The sequence below is a fragment of the Nyctereutes procyonoides genome, unplaced genomic scaffold (assembly GCF_905146905.1).
Source record: "Nyctereutes procyonoides isolate TBG_1078 unplaced genomic scaffold, NYPRO_anot_genome, whole genome shotgun sequence".
Lineage (NCBI taxonomy): Eukaryota > Metazoa > Chordata > Mammalia > Carnivora > Canidae > Nyctereutes > Nyctereutes procyonoides.
This window is the reverse complement of record NW_026575146.1, coordinates 72,914,869-72,932,205: the sequence shown is the minus strand read 5'-3', so window position 1 is coordinate 72,932,205 and position 17,337 is coordinate 72,914,869. Positions and strand designations below refer to the sequence as shown.

Genomic DNA, 17,337 nt, shown 5'->3' with positions numbered 1-17,337 from the left:
GCCTAATGTGGGACTCGATCCCAGGACCCCAGGATCATGACCTGAGCCAAAGGCAGACATTCAACTGCCTGAGCCACCCAGGCACCCTCAGAATCTTATTTCTTTACTTTTCAAAGAGCTGTACCATTATCAGCAAGTCTCTAGAAACCAAGATATCCCCTGGCTCAGGATCGAGTCTTAGTAAGCAGAGCCTAGTGCACGGTATGTGTGCAATTTGCAGCCCTCTTTAGGGGCCAAAAAGGAGACAGAATTCATGCCAGCATGAGAGGCCATTTATTGTTCAGGGGTTGGGCCCCCACGTTTTGCGGGAGTTCCCCCTCCACTTCCTCCCCCCATTGTCCCTGTAGACCCCTCAAGTGGCAGGTTGCTGAGTTGATCGTGGAGGGAACACATCTTCAAGTGTAGATAGTCCAGAGCGGCCACCTTCTCCCTGTAATGACAGAGGTCAGGAGAGCTGGTGCTGATGAGGCCAGATGCCATGGGAATGGTGTGCAAGAAGAGGGTGACTCAGGCCCTTTCCCCAAGACCTCACCCTCCTCCCACGCCCTCAGCCTCCTTCCTCACTCCGGCTTCATCTTGTCCGTCAGCAGCAGGTTCTTGGCCCTCAAAGCTTCGTCTTGGGCCAGCCGAAGGGTGGAGCTCAGGGCCTCTGCCCTGACGTGTTTGGCCAAGGCCTGGCGCTCCAGCTCCTGGGGAGAGGAGTGTAGGCGCGGCTGGGCTTGCTGCACTGGGCTGGGGGTGGAGGGGGAGCTGGATCGTGGAAGGCAAGGGGCATGGGGCCCATGGGGCCCATGTTCCTCCCCCCAGGGCATCCCCTCATACTTTGGGCCTGAGACTGACCCCAGCATCCCACAACAGGCTGGCTTTCCAAATGCCATTGTGTGCTAAACCCACATCTGTCCAACTGTCTGTCCCCTGAGGTACTGGCTTCCTATGTCCCAGCAAGCACTGAATCAGAACCTAACAGATTATCCCCTAATGCCCATAAGCCATCATGCATTTGACATGTCTGGGGCCCAGTATCCCATCATGTGGTGAACTTCTATACCCCCTAATTCATAAGACCCCACATCTCTCTCTTAGGTAGCATCTCAGTTACAATAATAGCCCTCGGTGCTCTGGTTCCTTATAATGTCCCAGGCCCCATGTCCTAACGGTCCTATAACCCTGCCACATCAATGTCTCCCTGCAACTTGCACCCCATCATACATTAGGCCAGTATCCCATAATATATTAGATATCTATGTTTCAGAATGTACACAGGCCCCAAGTCCCATCAGCTATTGGGTGGGAGTCTGGGGTGCAATGACCTCATGAAGAGCCCTCATTCCACTTCCCATAATGCATTAGCTTCCAAAGATCTATATTTACTGGGTCCCCTATCTGTCCTCAGGGATCCCATATTGCCTCTCTTAAGGTCTATAGAGAATCAGGCTTATATTCCATAAAGCTATAGCCTGGTGTCATCTAATATATCATCGTGCTTTAGGCCCAAGTCCATCACCCAGGGTTCCATGATGACTGACCTATGACTTACTAACCACCAAATTGCTTGCCCTTCTCCTCACCCTAATCCATTAGAGTCCAGTGTTTCCCCTAAACACCTGCTGCCCACAGCTTAGTGGTTCCTGTCCTGCCACACACCAACAGTATCCTTGTGTCTGGGACTCTCCTCCCGCTCCCCTGACAGAAAAGTGGGGCCTGATAGCCCATGGTCCCTGGTACCAGAATCTTCTTGTGTAGCCTCTGGCAGCTGGGGCAGGCGGGAGCCAGGCCCTTCTGCTTCACTTCATCCACTAGTGGGGTCAGTGCTCGCTCCAGCAGCTGCTGCAGGGACTCTGTGGACAGCTGTTGCCCCTGGCTGAGGGAGGGGCAGTTACCAGGTGTAAGAAGCCTAGTCCCTACTCTGTTCCCAAATGCCCCATGCCCCACCACCCAGCCTCCATCCACCCAGATCCTGCTTTCATTATACACCCATGCAACCTTCCCACCATACACTGGGGCCAACCTACAGTGCATCAGGTATCCTTTGATTTTCACAGTGTGGGTAGTTCCTACGATGCCTGGGGATTCCTACTCCCAAAGGGTACCAGACAGCCCTCGGTTCATGGAAAAAAAAAATTTCCCACAATCACTAGTTAAACGTGATCCCATATTGTATTGGAAGTCCCTCACTTCTTAATAAGGACCAAGCACCCTATCCCCTGGTTCTCCAATGCACCAAGGTCTCATCTTTCCCACAATGCACGGAGAAACCCAGTCTCCTACCAGGTACCACATCCCAACCTTCCCACAATGCACTGGAAATCCAAGATGCTCTAAACGTATCACGTCTTGTGTTCCCCAAGACACTGACATTACTTCGTAGGGAGGGGGAAAATCTGGCTCCCATAACGCAGCAGGACTAGCCTGTCCCCAAATGCATGGAGATACCTGTCTCCCAAAGTGAACCCCACCCCCCTCAGCACACTCTTGGCCAGTGCCCTGTCTCCTTCAATGCTCTGTCCTCAACAGGACCCAGAATGCGCCAGGCCCCGCGAGGCCCCATCCCCTTACCTGGCACAGCGGACACAGGAGCCTTGGGGCGGCCGGTCCAGGTTCATGGAGAGGTCAGACGCTCTTCGAGAGCTCTGAAGTTGCCGCCCTAGCTCCTCCAGAATAGGTTTCACTGGGCCCAGGCCCTCCAGGTCGCTCCTCAGTGAAGCCACAGACACTGCTGATCGCTCCACCCTGAGGTGTGAGAGTAACCAGTGCTGCGAGGTCGCCTCTCCTACAGTAAAGTCCTCTCCACATTGCACCCATTATCAGCGGAGCTCCTAGGTTCCTGTCTAGCCTGTGGTACTTCGGCCCCGCCCCTCTCTGCTCTCATTGGCCCTTCCTTTGTGTTTTAAGTGGCGGGATGCCCCTCCCTGTTTTCTAATTGGCTTTCCCTGTCCGATTTGGCCCCTCCCTTTGTCCTTTTAAAGTACAGACCTGGGCCCTTCTGGGTTTGGCCCCGCCCTTCAGTCCTTATAAGGCAGACCACGCCCCCTGTCTTCTAATTAGAGCTCAGTCCACGCTCTCTACCGCTAGGCCCCAGCTGATTGGCCCATCCCTTCCTTCAAGGCCCCCCCGCTTCCAACCCCTGACCTCGCACTCGCCTTGGCTCTTACATGGTGCACAGCTCGTCCGCGCGTCCCCGCAGCTCCTGCAGGCCCCGTGCGGTCTGCGCCTGCTCGCGCTGCGCGCGCTCCCACTGGCCCAGGAAGCCGTCGAGCCTGCCGCCTAGGCCCCCAAGCAGCCGCAGGGCCTCCTGCACCGCCCCCTCCTCCTGATGCCAGCGGGCAGTCAGCGAGGACACTTCCCTCCTGGAGAGGGTAGAGGTAAGAACCGGTCAAGGCCCAGGTTTGGACGCGTGCCCAGCGGCCCCGCCCGGCCCATGGCTCTGGGTGAGTACCCAGCCTCCAAATTCTCCCGTCCTGTCCATTCCTTGCAATCCTCCCATGTCGTACAGAACCCTGCCAATAGGGGATCCCTGGGTGGCTCAGCGGTTTAGCGCCTGCTTTTGGCCCAGGGCGCGATCCTGTAGTCCCGCGATCGAGTCCCGGGATGGAGTCCCGCATCAGGCTCCCGGGGTGGAGCCTGCTTCTCCTTCCTCCTGTGTCTCTGCGCCCCACCCCCCATGTCTATCATAAATAAATAAACAAGTCTTAAAAAAAAAAAGGGGGGGCGCCCCACCCCCCATGTCTATCATAAATAAATAAACAAGTCTTAAAAAAAAAAAAGGGGGATCCCTGGGTGGCGCAGTGGTTTAGCGCCTGCCTTTGGCCCAGGGTGCGATCCTGGAGACCCTGGATCGAATCCCACGTCGGGCTCCCAGTGCATGGAGCCTGCTTCTCCCTCTGCCTATGTCTCTGCCTCTCTCTCTCTCTCTCTCTGTGTGTGTGACTATCATAAATAAATAAAAAAAAAAAAATTAAAAAAAAAAAAAAAAGAACCCTGCCAATATCCCCTTCTCTGGTATCCTGGCCCTGCCCCCCAGCTCCACCCAGACATTGCTTCTTTAGGGCACCACTCACCCCAACTTTGTCCTGGTGAAGTTGGAGACTCCGAGGACCTGCCCCCTACCCAAACCCGCCCACCCTACTTTCACCAGATGAGAACCTTGCGTCTGCCAACCTTATACTCAAACTCGGTTCTTTGAAGTCTGGCCTTTCCAGGTCACCCAGTGCACTCCCTCCTAGACTTTTTGAGGTTCCATGGCGTAGGCCCGGTCCCCCTAAGATCTTCCAGGTTCCATCCTCGGGCCCACCTATTTTAGCTCCTTGAGGCTTCCCGCTGCCCCCCTTTCCCACTCGCCTCAGATCCTCAAGGCCGGCAGAGACCTTCTGCATCTTCTGCTCGCTTATGATGGGGCCTTCCCCTGCTCGCGGCCCCATTCCCCAGCCACCTGGGGCCATGCTGCGGGGTCGTGGGGGTTCGTCGGGACTCCCTGGAGTGCCAGAGCAGCCGGGGGACTGGGCGGTGGGGCCCAGGCCATGCCGAGAGAGTCCAGCCTCCAGCTTCTGCTCCAGCTCCTGCAGCTCGGCCTCCTGCCTCCGTGGTGTCTCATCCTGCAGTTGCTGCTGGAGGTAACGCAGCTTCTCCTGGGCGGGGAAGGAAGGAAGGGTTACAGCGTCCAGCCCCTTGCCTCCCACAACCTCCTCTACCCCCAGATCTGCGCAATGAATCCTGGAGATTGGAAAGCAAATGGATGTGGAGGAGGATATTGGGAAGTCCCGCTTCAAGTGCTGTCACTAGGGAGGATTGTCACCCTCTGAATGCCTACCTTGGAGTCTCCATCCAGCCCTCCACCCCTACTCCAGTTCTCCGTGGTGTCAAATTCCAGCCCCTCCTGTTTCCAGAAGAACAACTGAGGTTTTTCCAACCTTTTTTGGGAAGAGTGGGAATGTGGGCAGGACGGGCATTCCTGCACAAAGCCCAGTACGAGTGCTTCACTGAATGTGACTTTGTGCGTGGAGGAATAGGACCAGGAACATGAAAGGGGCCAGTGTGGTGGTTAGGGGTGGCAGGGCAGGAAGTCCCACCTGAAGTCTACCTCAAGTACCTTGAGCGTCTGATCCTCTTCCCCAAATCCCCTCCTCACCTCCAGCAGGGCAGAGTTCTGCTTCAGGACGTTGGTTTTTATTTCAGCATCTTCCACCGACCGGGTCACCTTCCGGCAGTTCTCCTGGGTCAGGACACCAGGGCGGGGGGCCCTGCCTTCCCATTCCAGTTCCGCCTCCCAACCCTTACCCTTGCTAGTCGCTAGTTCCATACAGGCTCCAACCCCTCACTCAAGACACACCCGCTTCTCGGAAAGTCTGCCTTCTGCCCATTGGTCTGTCCCTTATCCACCTGGTTCCCTTGACTTAAGGGATGGGTTCCTCCATCGACCCCCTCCCATGCTACTTTTCCACTTCCACCTCTCTCCTGTCTGTGACTCTGTGCCTCCTCACATTTCTTCCTGCCCTCCTCTTCTTCCTACTTCCACTCCCTCCCATCTCCCCATCCTGCTCTTGCCTACCAGCGACTCACCTTGAGTTGACTACAGTACCCTTCCAGTTCCTCTGCTTCTTGCCGCCTTCTTTCTAGATTCTCACTGAGCACAGAACACTCACTCTGGAGCACATAAGGGAGGAGAGGTTAGCCTAGCCAAGGGCCACAGGAAGCACCCCCCACCCCGGGGAGGAGATGCTGGGCCTGGGAAGGTCCCCTTCCCTTCTTCTGAGCCTCAACTGTCTCAACCCAGGCTGTGGATACACCGAGTTGGAGGAAATCTAGAAGAGGGGAACTTGGCTGAGGAACAGGAAGAAGAGGTGTTGTGGGGGCGGGGTCCCCACACCTGCAGCGTCTGCACATGCTGGTTAACCCTGGTGGTCTTTTCCTTCAAGCTGGTGATGGAGTCTTTGGCGCGGACCAATCCACTGTTGACCCCGCTCTGGGGAAGAATGAGAAAAGAAGGTGGGTCAGTGGGTGTGTGGGAGCACCCTGCAGTCCCAGGAAGAAGGTTAAGACCTGGGAGGAGGCTGGGTTTACCCCTAGATTCTGCCCTGGAACAGTGGGATCTCGGGCCAGGGCTGCTCCTCTTTGTTTTTGTTTTTTTTAAGATTTATTTATTTATTTGTTCATGAGAGACAGAAAGAGGCAGAGACATAGGCAGAGGGAGAAACAGGCTCTCTGCAGGGATCCCAATGCAGGACTCAATCCCAGGACCCCAGGATCATGACCTGAGCCAAAGATAGATGTGTAACCACTGAGCCACCGAGGTGCCAGGGACTGCCTCTCTTTGATTCTTGGTAGCCCTACTCTGTAAAACTAGGTAGTTAGACTCATTTTCTGCTTGGTGGGATGGAAGGAAAAGAACTAAGATCCAGGAGAGGGGGGCATCGCAGTAGCACTCAGACACAGGGGAGAAGAAGGATGGTCTCAACCAAACAGAGATAAATGGCCTTGAGATCCACAGACGTGAATAAACTGTTAAGGGACACCTAGGTGGCTCAGTGGCTGAAAGTCTACCTTTGGCTCAGGTCGTGATCCCAGGATCCTGGGATCGAGTCCTGCATCAGGCTCCCCGCAGGGAGCCTGCTTCTCCCTCTGCCTATGTCTCTGCCTCTCTGTGTCTCTAATGAATAAATTAAAAATAAAAAAAAAACTATTAAAACACATGCTCTTTCTCTCCAGGAACTGGAAAAAAATATTTTAAGATAACCCACTTTCTGGGTATAAGCACTTATTATGCACCAGGCCAAACACAAACCTTTTCCCTTTTATTCCTCAAAGCCACACCTCTTGAGGTTATTTGGCTCATTTGGCAAGTGAGGAAAATAAGACTTAGAGAAGCACTGCCCCTGTACACAGCACATGAGATGGCTTTTCCAGAATTTAAATCCAGAGCCTTTGTTTTATTTTATTTTTTATTTTTTTTTTCAGAGCCTTTGTTTTAAATCATGACTTCACTCAGCCTCTGATCATTGTAGTCAACTCAGAAAATGCTTTGTGACTCATGCCAAGCACACTGTGGCTCAAGGGGGCTGCGCATGGCAGGATCCACTTTCTGCTCTTCAACATTTAAAGAAGAATCAGCCCAGCCATGTCACTATCCAGCCAAAGACTGCATTTCCCAGACTCCCTTGCAGCTGTGGCCGTATAAAAAAGTTTCAGCCAATGGGATGTAAGTAGCAATCACATAGGCAATTTCTTCCCTCTTCCCTTTTTTTAAAAAACATTCATTTATTCATAAATAATGGCGAGAATGCAAAGTTGATGGCTAAAGGCAGAGCAACCATTTTGGATTAGTTGGAGGATGCAACAAGACAGAAGCCTGAATCCCCAACCCTGGTGGAGCTGCTGTGCTCAAATTCCAATCACTTATAAAGACTACCAAGTGAGAGAGAACATCTTCCACCTTCCTTAACCTGTGCTACTTTGTGTCTTTTTTGTCACTGCAGCCAAACTTGTGACTTAGTATCTGAACCACCAGAACACAGGAACCTGGAGCCTGCTGCATTTGAAGAGCAAGTCTGCTATGCTTGTTAAGACTTTTATGTGAGAGATAAACTATCTTGCTTAAGCCAGTTCCTTTGGTTTCTCGGACAGTTGGTGAGCTAATACACAAAGAGAGAAGAGAACAATTTCCTCCACTGTAGCAAAGAGACAATATCATGTTGCAGCGAAAGCAGTACTTTGAGAGAAATCTAGAGCTCTAAACATCTTCAAAAAAAGAAGAAAGAATTCAGAGTTAATAAGCTAACTTTCCTCCTTAAGAAACTAGAGAAAGAAGAGCAAGACAAACTCGAAGGAAGCAATAAAGACTGGAGCGCAGAAATAATGAAATTGAGAATAGATGGAATCTAACAAAACTGGAAGTTGTTGTTGTTTTTTTTTTTTAAAGATCAACACAATTGACAGATCTATAGCAAGACTGGCCACAGAAGAGAAGACTCAAATTACTAAAAGGAAGGAAAGAGGGCACGTTGCTACCAAGCTTGGGGGAAAAAAAAGAACTATCAGAGAATACTGTGAACAGAGTGCCTGGCTGGCTCAGTCACTGGAATGTGTGACTCTTGATCTCAGGGTTGTGAGTTTGAGCCCCACGTTGGGTGTAGAGATTGCTTAAAAATAAAATTCTTATTATCTTTGTTTCTCTATTTTATTTATTTTTTTTAATTTTTTTAATTTTTATTTATTTATGACAGTCACAGAGGGAGAGAGAGAGAGAGGCGCAGAGACATAGGCAGAGGGAGAAGCAGGCTCCATGCACCGGGAGCCCGACGTGGGATTCGATCCTGGGTCTCCAGGATCGCGCCCTGGGCCAAAGGCAGGCGCCAAACCGCTGCGCCACCCAGGGATCCCCTGTTTCTCTATTTTAGAGGAGAAAGGGAGAGAGGGACAAACAGACTCTGTTGAGAGCAGAGCCTGATGCGGGGCTCAATTCCATATCATGACCTGAGCTGAAATCAAGAGTTGGATACTTAACCAACTGAGCCACCCAGATGCCCCAACATATTTTTTAGAAGCAAATACTATGAACAGCTGTGTACCATCAAGTTTGATTATTTCAATGAAACAGGAAAATTCCTAGAAACACACAAACTATCAAAAGCGATTCAAAAAAAATGGGACATCTGAAGAGACCCACAAAGAGATTGAGTTAGTTCCAACAAAGAAAAGCCCAGTACCAGATGGCTTCACTAGTGAATTTTACCAGTCATTTAGGAAAGAACTGCTACCAATGCAACTCAAACTCTTCAAAAACAGAAGGGGAGAGTGTAGTTCGTAACTCTTTTTATGTGGCCAGTGTTACCCTAGTATCAGAACCAAAGACATTACAAAAAAAAAAAAAAAAAAACTAGAAGCCAATATCCCTTCTGAATACAGCTACAAAATCCTCAACAAAAGACTAGCAAGCCAGATCCAGCAGCATAAAAACAAGAATTTACACCATGACCAACCAAGTAAGATTTATCTTACGAATGCAAGTGTGGTTAACATGAAAATTAATTTTAATTTTAAAAAATATTTATTTATTTATTCATGAGAAACAGAGAGAGAGACAGAGAGAGAGGCAGAGATACAGACAGAGGGAGAAGCAAGCCCCTCACAGGGAGCCTGATGTGGGACTTGATCCCAGATCCCAGGATCACGACCTGAGCCAAAGGCAGGTGCCCAACTGCTGAGCCAAACAGGCTTCCCGAAAATTAATTTTTAAAACCATATGGAAATCACTGTAAAACCATATTAATAGAAAAAGGAAAAACACACAGTCATGTCAGTAGACAGGAAAAGCATTTGACAAAATCCGACACACCTTCATGATACCACTCATCAACTGGAAATAGAAGGGAACATCCACATCCCAATGAATGGTTTGTACAAAAAAAAACCCCACAAAATATGTTTTGAGATATGTCCCCCAATTCCTTGACATTCCTTTAAAATGAGGAGCCTTCTCCCCTTCACTTGAATGTGAGCTGGACTTAGTGACTCTCACACCTAGTAAACAGAAGGCTGGCATGATGGTGTGTGATTTCACAGACTAGTTCATAAAAAAAAAAAATGCCATGTTATAAGCAGCCACTTGTGGGGAGGCCCATGGGGCAAGGTAATGAGTCTCCCGCTAAAAGCCATGTGAATGTGGATGTGCAACCCCAGCTCCAGGCAAGCCTTCAGATGGCTGTAGCCTCTACTGAAATTTTGACTCCCAACTTCATGAGTGTCCCTGACTCAGAACCACTAAGCTATGCCATTCCTGGTTGGTTAAGTTCAAGGATAATTTGTTTCTTTTTTTAATTAATTTATTTATTTTTTATGATAGTGAGAGAGAGAGAGAGAGAGAGAGGCAGAGACACAGGCAGAGGGAGAAGCAGGCTCCATGCACCGGGAGCCCGATGTGGGACTCGATCCCGGGTCTCCAGGATCGCGCCCTGGGCCAAAGGCAGGCACCAAACCGCTGCGCCACCCAGGGATCCCACAAAGTGATATTTTTAACTGAAGACCCAGAAGATCTTGGGCTTCCTGTAACCATTCTGGGAAACAAGGAAAGCAGATACTGGGATCAACTCAGTTCTCCTACTTAGTAGTTGTACAACCTCAGGGAGGAGAATTTGCCTCTGTGTGATCTGTCACATGGAGATGGGCTGCTGTTGGGAGGAGCACAGGCCTGCCCAGAAAGGCTCTTTGGAATAGACCCTGGAGGTGTTTCAGCTTCACAGAGAGTAGATCAGGGCGTGGTGACAGTAGAGCCTGTCAGCCCTGGCTGAGAAGTGAATGGCATGATGGTGATGGGGACAAATCCCTCCATGGCCATCCATAGGCTACAACTCAGCAGTCCAGCCCCCTCACTCTGAGCCTGCTTCAATTTTCTTTCTCATAAAATGGGATTGATGGTACCTTGGCTCAGATGGCAGTGAGGAAGGATCAACCAGATGGTATGATCAATAAGGTGACCTCAGTGATGAGTGTCAGCACTGTTAAAAAATAATGACAGCAGGGCAGGAATTAGCAAGAAGAGGCTTAGCACCACCATCTACAGCAGCCTCCAGGAATTCTGCAGGCAGCAAGACAAGTCCCAAGCCGAAGTCAAGAGCCCTGCCTTCTGCATCATTGCTTTGATTCACTGAAAGCACGACCACCATCTCAGTTCCTCCTCTGGCCTCATAAAGGTGTCAGAGCTTAAGACAGGAGACAGCAAGCTGTCTTGCTTCATGTTCTGCTATTCTCTGTCCAGTCTCGGACTTGTCATCTCAACCACAGTCTCCAAGCACCCAATTCTCTTCCCTCTCTCTGGGTCCTTGCCCCTCTGTCTCTGAGTCTCTCTCTGTCCCCCCTCTCTCTGTCCCCCTCTCTCTGGGTTTCTGTCCCCCCCCTCTTTGGGCCTCTGTCCCCCTTTCTCTGGGTCTCTGTCCTCCCCCCCTCTGGATCTCTGGCCCCCTCTCTCCCTGGGTCTCTGCGCCCCTCTCTCTACCTGTCTCCAGCAGCCTCTCCTGATGTAGCTCAGGTGCTGAGAGCCAGGATGTGCTCTTGCTGTCCACACTCTCCCTGCTCTGCCCATACCCCTGGGTGTTGGCCACCATTACTTTTCCATTTCACAGAGAAGGAGCCTCAACCCCCTCAGAGGCTGATGCATCCCTGCAACCCCACAGCGAGCTCCCTGGCCCTGGGGCTCTTCCCTGGGTGTTACAGTCCGCTGCGGAATGTAGTGACTCAGAAGCAGCTCTGGTGGGAGGCAGACCTCTGCAGGTACTGCCTGGGAAATGCTTGCAGAGAGGGAGGACACTGATCTGGCTGGGAGAGATGTCTCCCAGGGCAGGCGTCCCACCAGGACTCTCTCTACCCTGTTTCCTTCTCTCCATCTGGCCCTTCTATTCTGGACCCTCGCCCAGCCTCCTGTCCCGCCTCCCTGCCTCCAGCCTCCGCTTACCAAACATCCCCACACAAGCTGCAGAAGAGTCTTCTAGAAAAAGAAAGGACCTCTCTCTCACATCACCTGGCTTCTAGAACTGGCCGTGTCTCCTACCGGATTTCCTACCTTGCGAAGTTCACTCCACCTCTCTGTACCCGGTATTTTTGTTTTCATCTTTAAACTGCTAATTAGCCCAGCGGTTTAGCACCGCCTTCAGCCCAGGGCATGATCCTGGAGACCTGGGATCGAGTCCCACATTGGGCTCCCTGCGTGGAGCCTGCTTCGCCCTCTGCCTGTGTCTGTTTCTCTCTCTCTCTCTCTCTCTCTCTCTCTCTCTCTCTCTCTCTGTCTCTCATGAATAAATAAATACAATCTTTAAAAGAACCCTGCTAATTATACCATTTCCCTGACAGGACTTCTGGAAGATCCCTATCACAGGGACATGACACAGTGCCCAGGACATAGTGGGTGCTCACTAAAGGGACTGGACTCAAAACTCCTCTCCTGAACTGTTCCTCTCCCCTACCCAGAAACCCTCAATGTCTCCCCATTGCCCTCAGAAGTGCATCCACACTTCTCAGCTTGTGTGACCTCTGCCCTTCCCACTCTGGCCTCATCTCTCTCAGACGCCACACTCCAGCCCCATAGATCAGTTTGTAGTTATTCCCCTACTCCTGGCCCTTTAAATCCCTGCCCTTCAACAAACACATGACAAAATGCTCAACATCACTCGTCATCAGGGAAATAGAAATCAAAACCATGATGAGATACCACCTCACACAGTCACAATGGCTAAAATTAACAAATCAGGAAAGGACGGATGTTGGCAAGGATGTGGAAAATGGGGAATCCTCTTCCACTGTTAGTGGGAATGCAAGCTGGTGCAGTTGCTCTGAAGAAGAGTATGGAGGTTCCTCAGAAAGTTGAAAATAGAGCTTCCCTACGGCCCAGCAATTGCACTACTAAGGATTTACCCCAAAGATACAGGGCAGCCCTGGTGGCACAGTGGTTTAGTGCCACCTGCAGCCCAGGGTGTGATCCCGGAGACCCTGGATCAAGTCCCACGGCAGGCTCTCTGCATGGTGCCTGCTGCTGTCTCTACCTCTCTCTCTCTGTCTCTCTGCGTCTCTATGAATAAATAAACAAAATCTTTAAAAAAAAAAAAGATACAGATGTAGTGATCCGAAGGGGAACCTGCACCCCATTGTCTATTAGAAGCAATGTCCACAATAGCCAAACTATGGAAAAAGCCCAGATGTCCATTGACAGAGATGAATGGATGAATGGATAAAGAAGATGTGGTCTATATACACAATGGACTACTACTCAGCCATCAAAAAAAAAAAAGAAATCTTGTCATTTCAATGTTATGGATGGAACTAGAGGGTATTATGGTAAGCAAAGTAAATCAATCAGAGAAAGACAATTATCATATGATCTCACTCACATGTGGAATTTAAGAAACAAAACAGAGGATCATAGGGGAAGAGAGGAACAAATAAGACAAAATCAGAGAGGGAGACAAACCGTAAGATACTCTTAATCACAGGAAAGAAAATGAGGATCATTGGAGAGGAGGTAGGTGGGGGATGGGGTACCTGGGTGATGGACATTAAGGAGGGCACGTGGTCTAGTGAACACTGAGTGTTATATGCAACTGATGAATCACTGATCTCTACCTCTGAAACCAACAATACATTATATGTTAATTTGAAAAAAATAAATAGGGATGCCTGGGTGGCTCAGTGGTGGAGCATCTGCCTTCAGCTTAGGGTTGAGCGTTTGCCTTTGGCTCAGGGTCCAGCGATCGAGTCCCACACTGGGTTCCCTATAAGGAGCCTGCTTCTCCCTCTGCCTATGTCTCTGCCTCTGTTTCTCTGTGTCTCTCATAAATAAATAAATAAAATCTTTTATAAATAAATAAATAAATAAATAAACAAACAAACCCCTGCCCCTTTGCACTTGCTGTTCCAGCTAGCTAGAACACCATTCCTTGTCTTCTGCTTAGGGGAACACCTTCCTTACCTTCAAGATCCAGCTTATTTGTTGCCTTTTCCAGGAAGCATGGCCTTGGTCATGGCCAGCTGGGCCAAGACTACCATTTCCAGGGCTCCCACAGTGGCCTCTGCTGCCCCAATGAGTGCATCCAAGGTGCCCCCCAACTCCTAAGTCTGCCTCCACTACTTACAAGCTATGTGACCTTGGCCATGCTATCTAACCTTTCTTAGGCCTCAATAGCTTTATCTGTGAAATGGGGATAAGTAATAACAATAAACAGCACTTACTCTGTGCTCACAGTTGGCTAATGTGCTAAACATTTTACATGCAGGAGCGCCACTTCATTGTCATGACAACCTTATGAAGTGGGTGTGGTTACATCCAGAACTCTGTCTTGCTATATTTCCCACTCCTACGCCAGTTCCTGGCACATCATAGATGTTCAAGATATAGTTGTTGAAGGAACAAATGCAACCGTTTCTATGTTACAGATGGGGAAACTGAGGCTCCCGGAACACAGAAAGTGGTCAGTAAATGCTAGTGAATCTGATTAGCATCATTACAACCATGATTATTTTCATGTCATTCTCAGAGTCCATGTCAAGCCCAGTTCAGGGAACCTGGCTGGGGTGGAGGTTGGCAGGGAAGTTAAAGGATCAAACTGTATCCATTCTATGCTCTAGCCAGGAATCCTTGAAATCCTCTTAGATCTTGCTCACCTCCTAGTTTTGCCTCAGATTCTTAGGGGATCCCCTTGGAGAACTCTTACTATACCATCAAAGTCCAAGTCCAACACTGCCTCGTCCAGGAAGCATTCCCTGATATTCCCTGCCTGGTTTGAGTGGCCCTTCTCTGGGATACCCAGTGTTAGCTCCATTATGGAAATGTATCACTCCAGTCTGTCTCTGTCGCCCCCACCAGACTAGGAGCTCCCCACGTTCAGGAACCAGGCCTAACTCCCATCTGTGACTCCAGCCTCACCCAGGACATGTGGAAGTGAGTAGATGACCTAAAGACCAATTCTTAGGCAATGAGCATCATTCACCCAGGATGGAACTGAGTCACAGCTGGTCATTAGGGGTGGAGGAGGCAGTTCTGGGACTCGAGGGTAACCAGAACCTTCCCATTCCAAGTCAGGAAGACCCCCCCACCAGCTCCATCCCAGCATTTGCCTAGCACCAGGGTGAAGACCCTCATCTTCCCCAGCTAGGGTCCCTCACCAGTATTTCCGTGATGTCTGGGTCATCTGAAGCCCAGGGTGGGGTGGGAGAGGCAGGGGGCACCGGCAGTGCAAGCGAGTCACTGTCTTCTGTGATTGAGTCTGTCCCTGAGGAGTCAGTGGGCTCCATAGCAGCCAGGTTGAGCAGTGACACATTGGTGCAGGCCGAGGACCGTTTGAGGTTCAGGCACCAGTGCATTGCCTCATGGGACACCCGAGGCTCCACCCTGGGGAGAAGAAACAGGGAGGGTGCTCAAGAGGCAGCCCTGGTGGGTATGGCCTCTTCTGCGTCCCTGTCTCCCCACCCCCTGCTCTCTTCGACTCCCACTTCACCACCCACTTTCTTCTTCCTCCTCTGTCCCCGCTGCCTAATTTCTTCTGTCTTCTCCACCCCCACTGCCTACTTTCTTCTCCCTCCCTTTGTCCTTGCTCCTCTTCCTGAGTCTTCTCTTCCCCACTGACCTTTCCCTCCCTCCCTCCATCCCCACTACTTTATTCCTCTCCACTTCCCACACTATGTCTCCTCTGCCCCCTCCTCTTCTCCCCCTCCCCTTCTTCCAGCACCCACGGTGGGACTCGTGCTCTGTTGGAGGCAGTGCTGGGCGCTAGGACCGTCCCCGACAGGGTGCGACAAACCCACCCGTGGAACGACACGGCCTTCTTTTTCTTCGTGATCCCCTTGGCCGGGGTGGTCACCCCCCCAGGAGCCTCAGGGACCAGTTGGGCGTGGCTCTCGACCCCCGCAGGGGGGTCCCCAGCCTCATGGATCTCTTTGGACTGCCAGATTGTCTTCACCACCATGCTCGCCATGATGTGTGGGTGGCCCTGCTCCCCGGGGCTCCTTCCTCTGAGACTTTCTACCTACTCTGATCACTAACCCTCAAAGTCCCTGACCCCCACCAGCCTGCCTCATAAAGGACCCAACCACTGGGCTCCAGTAAAGAGGGGGGGTGCGTAGGAGTAGAGAAAGGCAACCAGCATGTTCTCCCGGGGTCTCCATGAACACTTCCAGCTCTACCAGATATGTCCCTTCTGTTAGAACTGCAATGGATTTGTTCTGGAACTTACAATGGATGGGCCCCCTGGTTCTTGGGAGGCGTTCAATTTCCCTTCCCCTGAGCCTATGGGGTGACCCAGCCCCCTATTCATACTTGATTTTTCATGTAATACCTTAGACTTGGCACTTTCTGGGGTCTGGGAGACTGTGATGAGTGAGGATTGAGTCCCATTGCTAGAGGATCCAACATTTTGGGGTAGGGGGCAGCAGGCAGGCAATAGGCGGAAATAAACCAAAATACCAGATGTTGGTAAATGATATCAGGAGAATCAATATGAGGTGATGACCTGTGCTCATCAAAGCCCATCGATTTATGCACTTTGAGATATGAGCCTTTTACTGCAAGTGGCTTTAAAAAAAAAAAGAAACTAAACTGACATTGAACTATAGTCAATGATAGACATTTTGAAGGGTTTGGGATTGTAGTAGTTTCCTGGGGCTGCCATCACAAAGTCCCACAAACTGAGGTGACTCAAACAATAGACATTTATTGTCCTGGTTCTGGAAGCCAGGAGTCCAAGATCTAGGCATCTTCAGGATGGCTTTCTTCTGAGGCTGTGAGAGAGGGGTCTGTTCCTCACCCCTTGCTTCTGGTAGCTCAGGCATGACTAGGCTTATAGATGGTCATGTCCTCCTGTGTCTTCTTGTCCTCTCTCTGTAAGTATCTATCTCTGTAGCCACACTTCCCCCTTTTTAAGGACATGGTTATGGGGGCATCTGGGTCACTCAGTTGGTTAAGTGTCTGAGTTTGGCTCACGTCATGCAAGCAGGGGGTCTGCTTGTCCCTCTGCCCCGCCCTCCTTCACTCATGCTCATGCTCTCACTCTTATACAAAAAAAAAAAAAAAAAAAAAAAAAAGACATGGTTGTGGTGCCCAGTTGGCTCAGTCAGAGGAACATGTGACTCTTGATCTCAGGGTCATGAATTTGAGCCCCATGTTGTGTGCAGAGATTACTTAGATGAATGAATAAATAAACTTAAGAAAAAAGAAGGACTTGGTCATATTAGATTAGGGAGCACTCAAAAGACCTCAACTTCATCATCTGCAAAGATCCTATTTCCATAAAGTCAAATTCGCAGGTCCTGCCCATTAGGACTTCAACATACATACAGGATGATGGTAAGGTCCTATCCAACCTACAACAGAGATGAACTGCATCAATGTCTGAAAATTATACTTCATCTGCATCAAAACACAAAATGGATCCATGGAAGGAGGGAGGGAAGGTCAGCTAGAGAAATATGTGCTAGAGAAAGTAGAGTATGATGTTAATAACAGAATGAAGGTTGAGAGGGAAGCTATATGTGCATTCACTGTACAGTTGTTTCAACTCTCTGAGTAGGAATTTTCATAATAAAATCTTGGGATAGAAATTCCATGATGGGCATGAAATAGTTGATGAGGACCACTTGCTTTAAAATAACCCAATAGTGAGGGTGCCTGGCTGGCTCAGTTGGTGGAGCATATGATTCTTGATTTCGGGGTTTGTGAGTTTGAGCCCCATGTTGGGTGTAGAGATGACTTAAAAAGAAAATCTTTAAAAATAATAACCCAATGGGAGTAGGGAAGTGAAATGGAGGGGTTACAGGTGAAACAATCAAGGTCATATGTTGTAGTTGGCTCTATGGGAGTGCATTATT

The 17,337-nt window shown here is 50.1% G+C and overlaps 1 protein-coding gene and 1 long non-coding RNA gene across 2 annotated transcripts; one reads left to right on the top strand and one right to left on the bottom strand.

Moving 5' to 3' along the window:
* Window positions 1-250: 250 nt before the first annotated feature.
* TSKS (testis specific serine kinase substrate) lies at window positions 251-15,449 on the bottom strand. Its single transcript, XM_055309570.1, has 11 exons — window positions 15,280-15,449; window positions 14,641-14,866; window positions 5,864-5,959; window positions 5,557-5,640; window positions 5,126-5,209; window positions 4,339-4,625; window positions 3,153-3,347; window positions 2,557-2,730; window positions 1,726-1,861; window positions 565-689; window positions 251-430 (listed from the first exon to the last, which is right to left on the bottom strand). Exons 1-11 carry the CDS (start codon window positions 15,447-15,449, stop codon window positions 274-276), a joined length of 1,734 nt encoding a protein of 577 aa, XP_055165545.1. The 3' UTR covers window positions 251-273.
* Window positions 4,483-8,168, top strand: LOC129499718 (uncharacterized). The gene is made up of 5 exons (XR_008662444.1): window positions 4,483-4,610; window positions 4,695-4,896; window positions 5,771-5,982; window positions 6,952-7,192; window positions 7,470-8,168. It is a non-coding gene; the product is annotated as an uncharacterized LOC129499718 (long non-coding RNA).
* Window positions 15,450-17,337: the final 1,888 nt, after the last annotated feature.

Coding starts and splice junctions, on each gene's coding strand:
- TSKS (XM_055309570.1), bottom strand. CDS start 15,449: ATGGCGAGCATGGTGGTGAAGACAATCTGGCAGTCCAAAGAGATCCAT. Junction 5,210..5,556: donor GGTACTGTAGTCAACTCAAG/GTGAGTCGCTGG, acceptor GTCCTGACCCAG/GAGAACTGCCGGAAGGTGAC. Junction 1,862..2,556: donor TCCTGTGTCCGCTGTGCCAG/GTAAGGGGATGG, acceptor CCCCTCCCTCAG/CCAGGGGCAACAGCTGTCCA.